The sequence below is a fragment of the Falco biarmicus genome, chromosome 2, assembly GCF_023638135.1.
Source record: "Falco biarmicus isolate bFalBia1 chromosome 2, bFalBia1.pri, whole genome shotgun sequence".
Classification (NCBI taxonomy): Eukaryota; Metazoa; Chordata; class Aves; order Falconiformes; family Falconidae; genus Falco; species Falco biarmicus.
In genome coordinates this window covers 55,993,428-56,008,667 of record NC_079289.1, presented here as the reverse complement: position 1 = coordinate 56,008,667, position 15,240 = coordinate 55,993,428, and the positions used below count along the sequence as shown (strand labels likewise).

At 46.3% G+C, this 15,240-nt stretch overlaps 1 protein-coding gene across 1 annotated transcript in view; it reads right to left on the bottom strand.

Moving 5' to 3' along the window:
• Positions 1-13,944, bottom strand: part of CLDN10 (claudin 10) — a 65,532-nt gene extending 51,588 nt beyond the window's left edge. The window contains exon 1 of the mRNA XM_056329355.1: positions 13,731-13,944. Within this exon, the coding sequence (XP_056185330.1) occupies positions 13,731-13,944 (214 nt within the window). The remainder of the gene's footprint in view (positions 1-13,730) is intronic.
• Positions 13,945-15,240: the final 1,296 nt, after the last annotated feature.

Sequence of the window (15,240 nt, the reverse complement as noted above, 5' to 3'; positions counted from 1 at the left end):
TCCAGGCTGCACAACCCCAACTCTCTCAGCCTGTCTTCACAGGAGAGGTGCTCCAGCCCTCTGATCATCTTCATGGCCCTCCTCTGGACTCGCTCCAACAGGTCTATGTCCTTTTTATGTTGGGGGCTCTAGAGCTGAAGGCAGGACTCCAGGTGGGATCTCACAAGAGCAGAGTAGAGGGGACAATTGCCTCCCTCAACCTGCTGGCCTCGCTTCTTTTGATGCAGCCCAGGGTTCAGTTGGCTTTCTGGGCTTCAAGTGCACTTTGCCAGCTCATGTTGAGCTTCTTGTTGGTGTGTTCAACAACACACCAAAATCTTTCTCAACAGAGCTGCTCTCAATCCATTCTCTGCCCAGCCTGTATTGATACTGGGGGTTGTCCCAACCCATGTGCAGGACCTTGCACGTGGCCTTGTTGAACTTCACGAGGTTTGCTTGGGTCCACCTCTCAAGCCTGTCAAGATCCCTCTGATGGCAACCCTTCCCTCCAGCATGTTGACCCCACCATGCAGCTTGGTGTCACTGGCAAACTCACCGAGGGTGTGCTCAGTCCCACTGTCCGTGTTGCTGACAAAGATGTTAAACAGTGCTGGTCCCAATGCCAGCCTCTGAGAAACACCACTCATCAATGGTCTCCACTTGAATGTCAAGCCATTGACTGCAAGTCCTTGAGTGAGACCATCCAGCTTATTCCTTATCCACCCAGTGGTCCATCTGTCAAACACGTCTCTCCAGTTTAAAGGCAAGGATGTCATGCGGGATGGTGTCAAATGCTTTGCACAAGTCCAGGAAGGTGATGTCGGTTGCTCTTCCCTGATCCAAAAACACTGTAACTCCATCACAGAAGGCCATTTGTCAGGCACAATTTGCCCTTAGTGAAGCCATGCTGGCTGTCACCAGTCACCTCCTTATTTCCCATGTGCCTTAGCATACTTTTCAGGAGGATCTTGCCAGGTACAGAGGTGAGACGTACTGGCTTGTAGTTCCCTGGCTCTTCCTTTTTATCCTTTTAAAAAATGTGGGCTATATCTCCCTTCTTCCCGCCAGTGGGAACTTCACCACACTGCCACAACTTCTCAAATATGATGGAGAGTGGTTTATCCACTTCATCCACCAGTTCCCTCAGGACCCATGGATGCATCTCATCAGGTCCCATGGACTTGCGCACCTTCAGGTTCCTTAGATAATCTCGAACTTGATCTTCTCCTACAGTGGGCAGCTCTTCATTCTCCCAGTCCCTGCCTTTGCCTTCTGTGGCTTGGGCGGTGTGGCTGGAGCACTTGCCAGTGAAGACTGAGGCAAAAAAGTCATCGAGTACCACAGCCTCCTCCACATCCTGGGTAACCAGGCCTCCCATTTCCTTCTGGAGAGGGCCTACATTTTCCCTAGTCTCCCTTTTATCACCAATGTACCTATAGAAGCTTTTCTTGTTGCCCTTGGTGTTTCTAGCCAGATTTAATTCTGTCAGGGCTTCAGCTTTCCTAACTCGACCCCTGGCTTCTCGGACAGTTTCTCTGTATTCTTCCCAGGCTACCTGTCCTTGCTTCCACCACCTGTAGGCTTCCTTTTTGTGTTTGAGTTTCTCCAGGAGCTTCTTGTTCATCCATGCAGGCCTCCTGGTGTTTTTGCCCAACTTTGCCTTTGTTGGGATGCATCAAATCCTGAGCTTGAAGAAGGTGATCCTTGAATATTAACCAGCTTCCCTGGGTGCTTCTTCCCTCCAGAACTCTGTCCCATGGTACTCTATCAAGCAGATCCCTGAAGAGACCAAAGTCAGCTCTCCTAAAGTTCAAGGCAGTGAGCTGGCTGTGCACCCTCCTCACTGTCCTAAGAATCTTGAACTCCACCATTTCATGGTCACTGCAGCCAAGTCTGCCCTTGAGATCCACATTCCCCACGAGCCCCTCCTTGTTAGTGAGAACAAAATCCAGCATGGCACTTCCCCTCCTTGGCTCCTCTAGCACTTGGAGAAGGAAGTTACCGTCAGGGCATTCCAAGAACCTCCTGGATTGCCCATGCCCTGCTGTATTGTCCCTCCAACAGGTATCGGGGTGGTTGAAGTCCCCCATGAGGACTAGGGATTGTGAACATGAGGCAGATCCTATCTGCCTATAAAGGGCCTCATCCACTCAGTCTTCCTGGTTGGGTGGCCTGTTTGGGTGTAGGAGACCCCCATTATAATGCCACCTGTCCCTGCCCTCTGTTTAATTGTGAGCCATAAGCTCTCAGTCAGCTCCTCATCCACCCCCAGGCACAGCTCCATGCACTCCAGCTGGTTGCTGACATAGAGGGTGACACCTCCCCCTCATGTCCCCTGCCTGTCCTTGCTAACGAGCCTGTATCCTTCCATTCCAACACCCCAGTCATAGGAGCCATCCCACCATGTCTCCATGATGCCAATAAGATCACAGCCCTGCAGGCATGCACGTGTCTCTAAGTCCTCTTGTTTATTCTCCATGCTACCTGTGTTTGCGTAGAGGTATTTAAGCTGGGTTCCCAAGGAAGCTAACTTCCTGGCTGGAGCAGCTGGAATTCTCTTGTGCTGCTCTGCAGGTGCTCTCCTGCTGCCCTGCCATCCCTTTCCACTCTCTGGGCATCTGTTGCTGTCGCTGGCATCAAACTGGTAAGACTGGGATGGAGTGAAGTTCCCCTCTCCTGGCAACTTTAGTTTAAAGCCCTCTTCACCAGCACTCTTCAATGAATATGAAGAAATGCTGAATTTCTGTGAAGAACTGAGTTTCTAGGGACAATATTAAGTTAACATGATAGTGGAGGTTTTGTAATTGCCACTGAGTAAAGCAAAAATACTTGCAGCATGAAGATGTTGAAAGGTGGTGTAAATTCATTGCATCAGTTTTTCTAGAATATAATTGTATCATCTGTTTTGTAAGGTGGAACATTTCCATTAAAAATATGCTGTGGAAAAGCCAGATGTCATTAATGATTATTTGGTTAATTAAAATGCCTCTTTTCCCCACATTGTGACATAGCTACTTCTGTTATTAACAAAAGGTGGATGACTCAGGGCCCAGTATGCGGTGTGTTGCTTGCTTGGGATGGGATGCCAGCCTGGGGCAGCTGCTTGGGCTCATGGTGGTCTTGCAATGGAGAAGCTGTTTATACCTCTGGAGAGTCCTGTTCTCCTGGTCACCCAGGATACGGTTAGTGAGTAACTTTCACTGTTTCTTAGTGGCTGGGGTTTGGTTTCTGTTTTTGCTGCTTACAGGATGGAATATCAATAGAAAGGCTTTTATCTGACATTCTGTGTTATTGTTTAGAAATTCATTTGTGAAGAAGGAAAAGGCAGTCTCCAAATATTAGAAGAATTTGGCGGATTTCCATCTGCAGCGGAAATTCAGAACTTCGGAACTCTCATTTCCTCTGGAAATATGAATCAGTTGTCTGCTCCCCTGAATATAAGCCCAGGACACATCTTTGTGCCTGACTGCAATCTGCAGAAGAGTATCCTCACATCTCCACTGGGTACAAAAATAATAGCAAGTATAAAATTGGTAGAATGGACCTGGTAGAAAACCAGTATATATGTTATTATGAAAGCAAATCTGTGAGAATATTCAAGTATTCAGTTTTGCTTCTCATTTTGACTGTCAGGTTATGCAGTCATACTCTTTCAAATACCAGTAGAGTGTCTGTAATGAACTTTTGGGGAAATGGGGGCTAGCAAGGAAATTTTGGAGTCTAACCTAAAATCACCTTATAACAGATGAATAACATATCCAGTTGATGGTGTACAGTATTAAAATCTATGGCATGGAAGTCTTGATTTATGGAAAACTGTTTGATAGTATAACATAAATCTTAGCTCAGGATGTGGAATTTTAAAATTCTATCTTTAAGGAAGTTAATCCTGAGGATGCATTTTACTACAGCTTTGTTAATTACCTCCAGACTAACATACATTTACTTTGGAAAAGTTAACACGGTAAAACAGAAACATAACTGTAAAATGATCACATCAGTAGACTGTTGGGCATGGTCTTCAGAAGTCTTCAGTGCCTCTGCTTTTTTAACTGTTTCAGGACCTCTTTTAGAAATTTAGAGGGCAAATATCTGGGTGACCAGTACAAAGTATTTAAGGTGACAGATGAACAAAATGTTCTCAGGAAACTTTGCATGTGCCTGAATTTCAATATATGCTTTGTCAGATTAATACCATAAATTATTAAGTTCTATTTTTTAAAATATTTGGACAGGCTGAACAGGCTCTCCTAGCATCCCATAAAGGGTCACTGTAGGTGAAGAACAGGAATCTGTTTTTCCAACTGTCTCTCCAGGCCAGCACATCTGCTTATCCCCCGTCAGTCCCGCACCAGGCATGAAGTAGAAATAAGGCCATCTTGTTCTATGGGTCAGTCCTATTTAGCCACCATCTTTGTTCTTGAGTGACCTCAGCTAGTTAAATGTGAGTTCATAGGGTCAGCACTAACAGATTCTGGCAGGGTTGTTGGTTATCTGTGCCACCTCATCAAATTACTCCTTCTAACGTCTCTTGTTCTGTTTCCTTTGATCCTGGTTTCATGCCTTTCTGCTCATTTCTGTCCAACAGAAAGAATCCCTTGGAACAGGAAGACTTTGCTAGTTTATTATTAATAGTGAAATGAATGAAGGTTTGAATGCTTGGCTTTGTGACCTGAATTTTGTTTCGAATATATGTGTCTTAAAAAAAAAGAAAAGTAATAAAATCCAGGAAGATTTTAATGACACAAACCCATTATTAAATCCTGAATACCATCAAAAGGGAGGTGCTGCTTCTTCACCTCAATAGTGAAATGTCATCGGAAGTGCTCCTTTCCTTGCCAGGTACCCTGCTGCCAGGCCTGTTTATCTTGTACGTTCAGCTTGGGACCCTTCTCAGCTGCCCAGCTTCCAGACCTCTGCCTCACCTCCTGCACCCCTGGCTGCTTGCCCCTGTGCTGATTGTTTGGTCATCAGGTCCATGGGCTGCTGCCTGGTTGTGCTGGGCAAATGAGGCCATGGACTGTGAGCACGAAAAAGAAGTGCCCTAGAAAATAACAAAGCCCTGTTTTAAGGCACAGCCACCCGAGTTGATGTCCTCTCTCCTCTGTTAGGAAATGTATCCCTGGAGAGAAAAGCCATGCAGGAGCCTTGGACTTCAATGTCTACTCTGTAGAGAGAAGACCGAGTGGATTGCTGGCATCTGTTGGGCACAGCCAGAAGTCCCTCACAGCACTGGCGCTAGGACTGAGTCAAGGAACAAGTGCTCTGAAAAAACGGGAATCTGAAGCCCTCAGTAACACCCCTGGTAACACCTCTGCTCCAAGTATTTGATTTAATTTGAATCAGTGAAACACCCAAGAAGATACATCAATCAGCCTCTAAACCACCAGAGTCCCATGGCACCCACTCCAGAGAAGGCTTATAAGGATAACCAGACACTGTAAGGCTAGGTGCATATGGAATATGGAGAGGAATCCCATGTGTACAGCTCTATTAAAATGGCTGCACTCATCTAGCATCTTGCTTGACATTGCAAAACTATGTGTAAGTACTGTAAGACAGAATAACACCTGCATTGAGGGATTTAATACCCCTATTGTCTGTGTAGCAATTTGTTTTTGCTACCAAATTGCCACTTAACTCACACTTGCCCAGCCAACTCCATATGGTATCCACAGCAGAGATGATTTTTAAGTACTTCACACACACCACACACACACACTCCCCCCCCCCCCCCCAGTTTCTCATCTCATGACCATTGGCTACACTGATTTTCCCATACCCATTCCCCAGCTCTTTGCTGCTCAGCCTCTCTCCTCCCCCTTGTACCGCTCCCGGAAAATGTCGTATGTGCTAGAAGGCTAAAGATTTAAAATCTTGAATCTCAGCAGTATGAATTCCAAAACTGATAAATCAGTTTTAATGATTTGTATTTCTCTCTCCTTCTCTCACCCATCCACCTACCATGGCTGTTTTTGCCAGGTCTCCTCTCCCCTCCTGCTGCAGGGATTTGTGAAAATGAAATGGATTGTATCTCTGTAACTTTGAATGAAGCGCTGGTTGTAGCACAACTGCTTAGAAAGATTAGAAAAGGTACACTAGCCTTAGGCTCCTCAGTGCACACTAGAGGGAAGCTCCCCACCCACCTTGGTGTTCACAAGGCAGACCAGGGTAAAAAACCTGTTTGAACAAAGGTATTTTAAGACATTGGCTGCATACCAATTACTGCTGAGTCCTATTCATTTTGCAGTACACTCTCTGCTGCTATGTAGGAGTAATCAAAGACAGCTAAAAGCAAAATAAAGATAACAATCTATCCTGGCATGAGTATTAGAAGATGAAAGGGCTTTGTTATTAATGCCCCAATAACAAGCTTTGCATTCCCATCCTTGCACCAGCTTTGTGGAAACCATGCGAGCAAATAGCAGCACTTTACACCTTCCAGATTGCCTCACTGATTTTCTGCAAATGAAGACCACCTGTGGGGGACTGTCCACCTGGCACAAGCTCTTCTCCAGGTTTTGAGAAAAGTGAAAAAGATCTCAGCACCATAACCTCTGCTCTTGTACAGAGGTGGGAAGACAGAAGGCTTATAGCACAAAAAGAGGATTGAAGAGATGCTGTCAAATCGCCAGATCTAAACAAGAGCTAAAAAGGACAGCTGGTCTGCAATGCCTTATGTTTTCCTGAAATCCTGCAGATTTTAAAGCAGTGTCAGAGCCTATCCTTTGTAACCTGCCACCAGCTTCTCCTCCAAAATGGCAGCTGTCTGTGAAAACCTCCACGGTCAGTGTTTTCCAGCTGGCCCATGCAGTCTGGTCCTGCAGTTCTTGGACTTACTTTGTGTATCTTTCTGGCTGCAGTAGGCACACCTCTTTCCAGTCTGCCCCATAGCTCTGGTCTGTTCTGGTGCAAGTAGTTGGTCAGAGCCAGACAGTCTTCACAGTAAATAGCAGTAAACAGTGATTCATTGTGGTTTAGATTCATGAATTTCCAGATCTTCTAGATTAAAATCTTGGAAACAGAGAGCTCAAAGAGAAAACAAAATTTGGCATCAGGATTCCTTGTGAACCACTTCAAAATCTCTAACCTGTGTTCCAGCTCTGAGATCCAAAAATGTGTGTTTCCCAGAGTTGTCCTGCCTCTTGGGGGATTCCTGGGCTCTGAACGCTTCCTCTAGGAAGCAGCCTTCCATCTCCACAGAAGCCCTGGGTTTTGCTCTGGAGCTACTGCAAAGCTGTTGGTGGAGCTCACTAGGGGGAAATCTCTTAGATACTTGGGAATTAGCCCCCTCCTTCAGTTCACATCTGTTCTAACAGGGACTTCTAGGTCAAACATGGCTCTCTGCTTCATGAATGGCTCTACTGCATACGAATCAATTCCTTCCCTTACTTGAAACAGAATAACTCCTACCCAGGCTGAACTTTTCAATTGATGTTCTTCTTTCACTGTTGGGGGTGGGGAGAGGGGAGAGGGTGGGCAACAATATACAATACAACAGATTAAAAAAAAAATATTGCTGTATATTGTAACAATGTCTCGTGACCTCTAGTGCATTACCAGCTTCCCCTAGAGACCAAACATGCGTTTCAGGCTACCCTGTTTGACTGGGAGCAGGCCTAGTCATCTAATATTAGAATGGAGGCCATGAGCTTGGAAAGAGGCTTTTGCTACAATGGAGAAGCAAACTGTGAGAGTGGAGAACGTTTTGTTACCAGGGCTTAACACCATTTCTCTGCATACACAAAAGTCCCTGTGCTGGAATCAGCATTTCAGTCAGTCCAGTGACCCTTCTGCCTGCTGAGAAATTGCGATTACATTGGAATTAAGCCATAAAACTCTGCGATAAATTCTGGCCATGTCTCACGGTCACCGAATTTGCGCTATTGATCCTAGTGTCTATTTCTTTTTATATTGATGCAACTTTGCTAATGCTGTTTTGACTATTTTTCTAAATTAGCAAATGATATTGTACTCATTGGGCAGAAAAACTTAATGGAGGGGTAGCTTAGTCTATTGAACACAAATCAACCATACCTCCCTTCTGTTGGCGCTTCTCCTAGAAGGGTTTGCTTGCTACAGGAAAGTTCTTAGGCACAGTTATCCTCTAACCTGAGTATCAGACCCCCGTGACTCGGTCCCTTTGACTACCCGGAGTACCCCTCAGCAGACTTCTCCTTGGCCGGCCATCAGTCTGAAGAAAACCTCCCGGATGGATTTCTCCCTGCTGATGGCTGCAGCCATCCACCCCGCGTGACTGCCCGGCCCTCTCCCCTTTGGACCTCCCAGAAGTGCCCGCCGCTGCTGCTCCGCCGCGGCTCTGGCTGGGTTGCACCGCTCCTCTCCTGCCGCCGGCCCGGGGAAGCCGGGGCCGAGGCACGCGGCCGTTCGGGGAGCAGAGGGAGCGGCCGGGCCCAGCCGGCCGGCGCGGCACCCCCCGGGCACGGCCGCGCGTCCCCGGGGCCGCCTTGCAGCACCATGGAGAGAGGAGCGCGCCCGCCTCCCGCGGGCGGGCAGGGAGCGGGCAGCGGGCGGGAGCAGGGAGCGGGCAGGGAGCGGGCAGGGAGCGGGCAGCGGGCGGGCAGCGGGCGGGCAGGGAGCGGGAGCAGGGAGCGGGCAGGGAGCGGGCAGGGAGCGGGCAGGGAGCGGGCAGGGAGCGGGCAGCGGGCGGGAGCAGGGAGCGGGCAGGGAGCGGGCAGGGAGCGGGCAGCGGGCGGGCAGCGGGCGGGCAGGGAGCGGGCAGCGGGCGGGAGCAGGGAGCGGGCAGGGAGCGGGCAGGGAGCGGGCAGCGGGCGGGCAGCGGGCGGGCAGGGAGCGGGCAGCGGGTGGGCAGGGAGCGGGCAGGGAGCGGGCAGGGAGCGGGCAGCGGGCGGGCAGGGAGCGGGCAGCGGGCGGGAGCAGGGAGCGGGCAGGGAGCGGGCAGCGGGCGGGCAGGGAGCGGGCAGCTGGCGGGAGCAGGGAGCGGGCAGAGAGCGGGAGCAGGGAGCGGGCAGAGAGCGGGCAGGGAGCGGGCAGCGGGCGGGAGCAGGGAGCGGGCAGGGGGCAGGGAGTGGGCAGGGAGCGGGAAGCAGGCAGGGGGCAGGGTGCGGGCAGGGAGCGGGCAGGAGGCAGGAAGCAGGCAGAGAGTGGGCAGGGAGCAGGCAGCAGGAGGAAAGGGAGTGGGCAGGGACTGGGCAGCGGGAGGGCAGGGAGTGGGCAGTAGGAGGGCAGTGGGCAGGGAATGGGCAGCGGGAAGGCAGAGAGTGGGCAGGCAGAAGGCAGGGAGTGGGCAGCAGGTGGGCAGGCAGTGGGCAGTGAGAGGGCAGGCAGTGGGCAGGGAGTGGGCAGCAGGCGGGCAGGGAGCGGGCAGTGGGAGGGCAGGCAGTGGGCAAAGAGCAGGCAAGGAGTGGGCAGGCAGCTGGCAGGGAGCAGGCAGCAGGTGGTCAGCAGCAGGCAGCAAGACGCAGAGGGAGAGCAAGCAGTGGGCAACGGGCAGGGTGTGGGCAGGGCATGGGCATCTGGCAGGCAGCAGGCAGCAGGTAGGCAGGGAGGAGCAGGAGTGCATTCTCTGGCCCCAGTCCTCACTCAGCCTGCCCGCCATGTAACCCCACTTGTGATGTGTGTGGAGCAGCAACATTGGCTGCTGGGGGACTTAGCAGTAGGTTTGCTCCTCATAGGCTCAGGAGAAGCCTGGCCTTGGCTGCCACGCAAATATCTGGCCAGGTCATTGTCGGCTGGCAGCAATCAAATGGCTAGTGTGTTTTCCTTGGCAGTAAGTTTCTGACTAGTGAGGGAAACTCTCATGTCAGTCCTTTCCTGCTCTAGGCTGAGCCCTTTGGGAAAGTTGCTAGTGCCACCCCAAAGCGTGGCTGGAATTGCTCTCCACACCCCGATGAACTCAATTGGTGTTTGACTGTGCAAGGCTGATCTGGGTACCGGTGCTGCAATAGCAGTTGCCTTGTTTCAACTTCCTTCCACTCCTTAGCTGCACTACAGTGGCAGCTTTGTGAAATGGGAGCTCTGAATCTGCCTGTCAATGTGACCCAGAATGCATGGGCATTGCACTTTCCATATTGGCTACCATCAGGATAGCACTACTTGCCCTACCTGGCTCCATCAAAACAGGCACTAGCAAGACTAAGAGATGCCAGCGGAAGATCAGAGGCTCTAACAAGCAAGGATTCAAGGAATCTTTTCTTCTACTTCCTGCTACACCTTCCTGAATGTATGGTATGGAAAATCAGAGTGCAAAGGAGTCATGAAACAGCGCTGTAGGCAAGGCTTGCCAGATGCTGAACTAATTGTTTGAAGAAGCCTAGTAGCTGCCCTGACAGATGAGGGAAGTGTCACAGAAAAGGGATGTGGGCACAATAAATTTTGCTAGTTACAATTCTGTCTTATGTGAATGAAACAGCTCTCTGTTGCATCACCAATGGCAAAATACCTAAATAAAGCGTCTAAGCAGTGCTAGGCAACTAAAAGCTAGTTTTTGTCAACTGTGGATAATTCTGAGATTGTAAAAATCAGGATGATAAACATGAGAAGAATGAGAATAGAGTTAACTACTGCCTGTAGAGAGAGCACTGAGGAGTTAGCAGGAGACAGTGTGGGTGGAAACACTGTCATAAACAGTATCTTTCTGGAGTCCATGATAGCTTTGACTCCAGTGGAGTCAGGAGCTTTAGTTCTCAGGCTAACCCTTTGAAGGGTCTTGAGGGTCTTTCTTACTGGTAAGGACTGAGAGGTTAATCACAGGTTAGTGGTTTTGTTAAACAATATTGTCTTTCTGCTAGTTTTAATTTCTGGCATTTGTTGACACTGAGTTTGTGCCTGTGTGTAATGGTCCCTTGGTTTTGATCCCATAATTTCCGTGAGTATATCCAGCACACTGATAATCATAACCAAGTTAACTGAAAAGGCAATGTTCCCAGATAACATTTAGCTTGCTGTATTTTGTGTCAGATCTGATGAATGACTTTGTTTCATACTTCTCCCAAAGCAGCTGATTTAATAAAAGATACTGCTTCTTCCCACAAACATTGCCTTAAATGACTGTAGCTACAACAGTATGACTATCTGTGCTACATTAAATACGTTGTACTCCTCCCAAGATCTTCCATCTGAATGTTTCAGTCACTGCAGTGGAGTACACTGTGGCTGTACATGTGAATGTACAATTTGACAAGAGCCCAGCCAGCTTGTATACTGTTAGCAGCATGGTTGTGCTAATCCAGACTTCCAGAAACATGAACCCCTCAAGATCTGTAGGTGGGCTGGGTTGCAGAAGGTGAGCTCTTATTGCCTTGGCTACGCTCCTATCAGCACAACTAGTCCTGTAGCTGAAAGTCAGTTCGGGCAAATACCTACATACCGCCTATGACCGCAGGGTAATCCTGTTCAAAGAAAGACCTCTGGAGTCTGTTCTGTTTACTGTCAAAATAGTAAAAAAATCTTAAAACTTCATAAAGCTTGCATAGAAGCCTCTCCTGTAAAATCATCCCAAAAATACAATCAAAACTTTAACGATCAAATAAATCTGCTTTGGAGTAGAATGACTTATGTTACTTATTACTAATGATTTCTGTGAGATAACCTGAAGATGGATAGGTAGGAATGCAGTGAGGAGCTTGTGTAACAGAGTTATCTTTGGCTATAGGATAAAATGCAAATAGATTCCATAAAATCATAAACATGCAGAAGAAAAAGTTATATTGCCAGCCCACCCTGACGTCAGTTTGTCAATAACGACGATGTACTTCTTTAATCTGAGCATTTTATTGTTTTACAATGTAGGACGGAATGAGAGTGCAAAGCTCTTTCCCTGTTGAACTCTTGTTTTCCTTGGATTACCAGGAGTTTATGTTTAGCAGGTTTTCCAGACAAAATGCCTCACTCCTTCTGAGTAGTGTTTATGCTACATGTAACATTACCCTTTGCTGGTGCATGCACTGGCAGGTTAAAATTAGACTTCCTAAATGTCACTACAGCAACTTGCTACTCTCTTACAAGAGTACAGTACTTTAATTTGTTGTGAATTTGTTGTCTATGTTACTCTAAACAGCAAATAAGCAAAATCTTACTTAGATAAATACATATTTAATGAATGCACATGTAGTGATGTGTGTTTTGTTTATTCAGATTCCAATCTGTTACTGATCAAATAATAGTAACAACACAAAGTGGCAAACGGATTAAAGCTGATTGTTCTGAAAGCAGTTTTTGTACTACTAATAATAGCAATAATGGCAGTTTCTAGTTACTGAAGTACTTTACATTGCTTAAAAAAATTTGATCATGTGTACCTCAGAAAAGCTGGTGCTTTTTTTCTTTAAATCTCAGCAGAATTAATGTATAAATGGTTATTTGCAAAGATACATAATATTCACTTTTAAAGCATATGTGTGAATTTCTATGCCTTTTAAGCCATTTTTGATGAACAGCATTCTTTAAAAGAAGTAAAACTCTTCTTATCCATTCACATCCCTCATGTAAGATTTGTGATGGTTTGGAGCAGGGCATGATAAAATGTGTACAAAAATGATAATGAGTTTTATCTCAAAATCCTCTGTACATGCAAGAGTTGATCTGTATGTCTCAGCACACAGTCTGATGTGGCAGGGGTGTGAAAGGCAAGAAAAGGTATGGATCTGTAACGTCCCCATGATTCCATGTTTCCATGTGTGTGTGTGAGGTGTGGTGTGCGTCTATGACCCTGTTTATGTAATATGGTAACAACCGTGCAACAGTACATTTTATATCTCATTCAGCCACTGCCTGTTAATATCTGAGAATTGTGCTTCTTTCTGGTCTCATAAAAGCTTTGGAAGAGTGGTTCTGTCTAGTCTGGATTTCTTCTCTGTTTGCCTAAAATTCCAGTGTCTTAATCCATTTTTCCTACTCCAGCCTGACTCCATCTTGCTTGCGTGCTGCCCACATCCAGGAGAAGCAGTCCCTCTGCCCTTGCCCTCATGAATGCTTACATACTGTTTCACTGAAAACACTATCTTGCTTACTGTCTCAAGGCTTAACAGCAAATGGAAAACAAACCTCTTCATTTACTGCTTTACACACAGAGCAAAACAGAAAACACACTGTGTAGCAAATTTTTGGTTAGTCCCTGTCTCTGAGAAAACCTGTTCCTGATACAAGGCAAGAAGATCCCACTTGTTTTTACGCTCTGATAGACCGTTTCCGAATCCAATGCTTTCCATTAAAATGGACATTCTGAAACAGAACACCTTTGATTTTCAATGTTAAAACATTAGCCTGTGATACAGAAAGTACATACATGCACACCTAATTACCAGCATATGAATATTTGCATAGTATTCATGGATGTGGTTCTTTGCTATCTAATTTCATTAGATACTAGGAAGAGTACTGGTAGGTGTCACAAGCCTTGCTATCTTTCCTCTTCTCCTCATCCAGCAAGCAGGATGCTTATTTTTGCATGGAAAATAAAGCTGGAAGACAGTTTAGTCCATCTTTTTGCTAGCAGTGGTTTGTTACTGATAGTGTATTTACTGGAACTTTGTCCGGTATACTTATCATGTGCTACCAACCACAAGTAGAGTTTACTGTCTTTTTTGGAATACAAACCTTTCCTGCAAAGTTGTTTCTGATATTCTGCCTACAATATCCTTTGCTTATATTCATCACATTGCTTTAATCGTAATCTCTTGTACAAGCCAAAATAATCTTTCTCTCCTCAGGCTCACATCTTGCAATACACATAGCTCTCTGTATGTTCCAGTAAAATTACACTTACTTACCTTCCACTTTGAAGATGGTAAGGTGAGGTCTGCAGTGAAAAGCACCCAGTGCATTGCCAGCACAGTTCATCCAAAGACCCTGGAAAACCCAGGTTGCAGTGATAACGGATGATGCTCGACTAGTGACTTTCCACTCATTTGATGCAGTAGCAGCAATAGCAGCTCCTAGCCCACAGAAACAAAATATGAAAGCTATAATCTGTATTCCTAGCATGTTTCTCTGTAACCCAGGGACTTAGTAATGCCACTGCGTGGAGAGAAAAGTACTTTAGTCATGTGAGTAAGCAAAAAGGCATAACATAAGCAAATTATACTTGAACAACTTTAGTAACGCTACAGAAAGTTAATGTGGCTGAAAGAAACTGTCATGCTTGAGTGATTTAAGAAAAGCCCTAGGCATTACAAATGTTTAGAAATAAAGTCGAGTTATGACCTTATGGGAGGCAATTACTAGTACTTACTTACTAATTTCTAATTGTTAAAATTAATTAAAATGTTTTAATATTTTTTTCAATTAAGGTATTCCAGTTAATGCTTAATTTTTAGTTAATTGGAAACTTAGAACCATTGCATCTAGCAAAATAAGTTCAGAGTCCAAACTGTACAGCGCTATTTAACAGATTACCATAACATTTTAGCAGGATCATGCAACACTTGAAAAATAAATTTTTAAAAGGCTGTGAAATTAGTTCAGCCATAACTAGCTACCATATAAGCACCTCTAAAACAGTAGCATCTTGGAGCCAACAATGGAAACAGCTAGTCATCCCTGAGCAGTGGTGCAACTGCAGTAGTCAGCCGAATGAACCTTGTGTAGCCCCCATTGAGACTTCTTTGGTCAGTGTAGAAAATTTACTGCTTCTTATGGTATGTCTGGACAATGAACATAGTGCAGAAATATCTGTGCCACCACTAACTGAGCTGCTGCAACCTCACGCCGTGTAAAATCCTCAAAGAATTTCACTGATTTAGTAAAATGTCATCTTTAAAGTAGTAGGCACTCACGGCATCAAACTGACACAGCTATTCTACTACCCGTTCCTGAATATACCACCATTACTGGTGTGGGACCTACACAGGGTTTTGCAGGCCCGTGTGGCCTTCACTCTTTTAAGATGCCAACTTCCAGTTTTATTCATTCCTCTCCTCATTCTCCAGTCCTTTGGGTCTCCTCTCTGAAGGAGTAGTATGCACCTCTTCTCTTTGGTGTAACTGTATGCCATTTGGTGACATGAGATCACTCTGGTTATTGAGCATACACCATCACTTTTGACAATGAGAGTAGTCTATTTTTTCCCCTTTGGGTGCTTCTGGTGTTGCTTCTCCCTGTTACAGCTATGATAAACACCAGACTGAACTTTGGCATCACAGTTTTTCTGTAGACTTTTCAGAGCTCAAGGAGGGATAATCAAGGCTCCTAAAACATCATTGATACTCCGGTCAAAGAGCAAGAGAAGTTTTACTGAGATTGTCCTGTTGAACCATCGTCTGATACCTCTACTTTAACCAG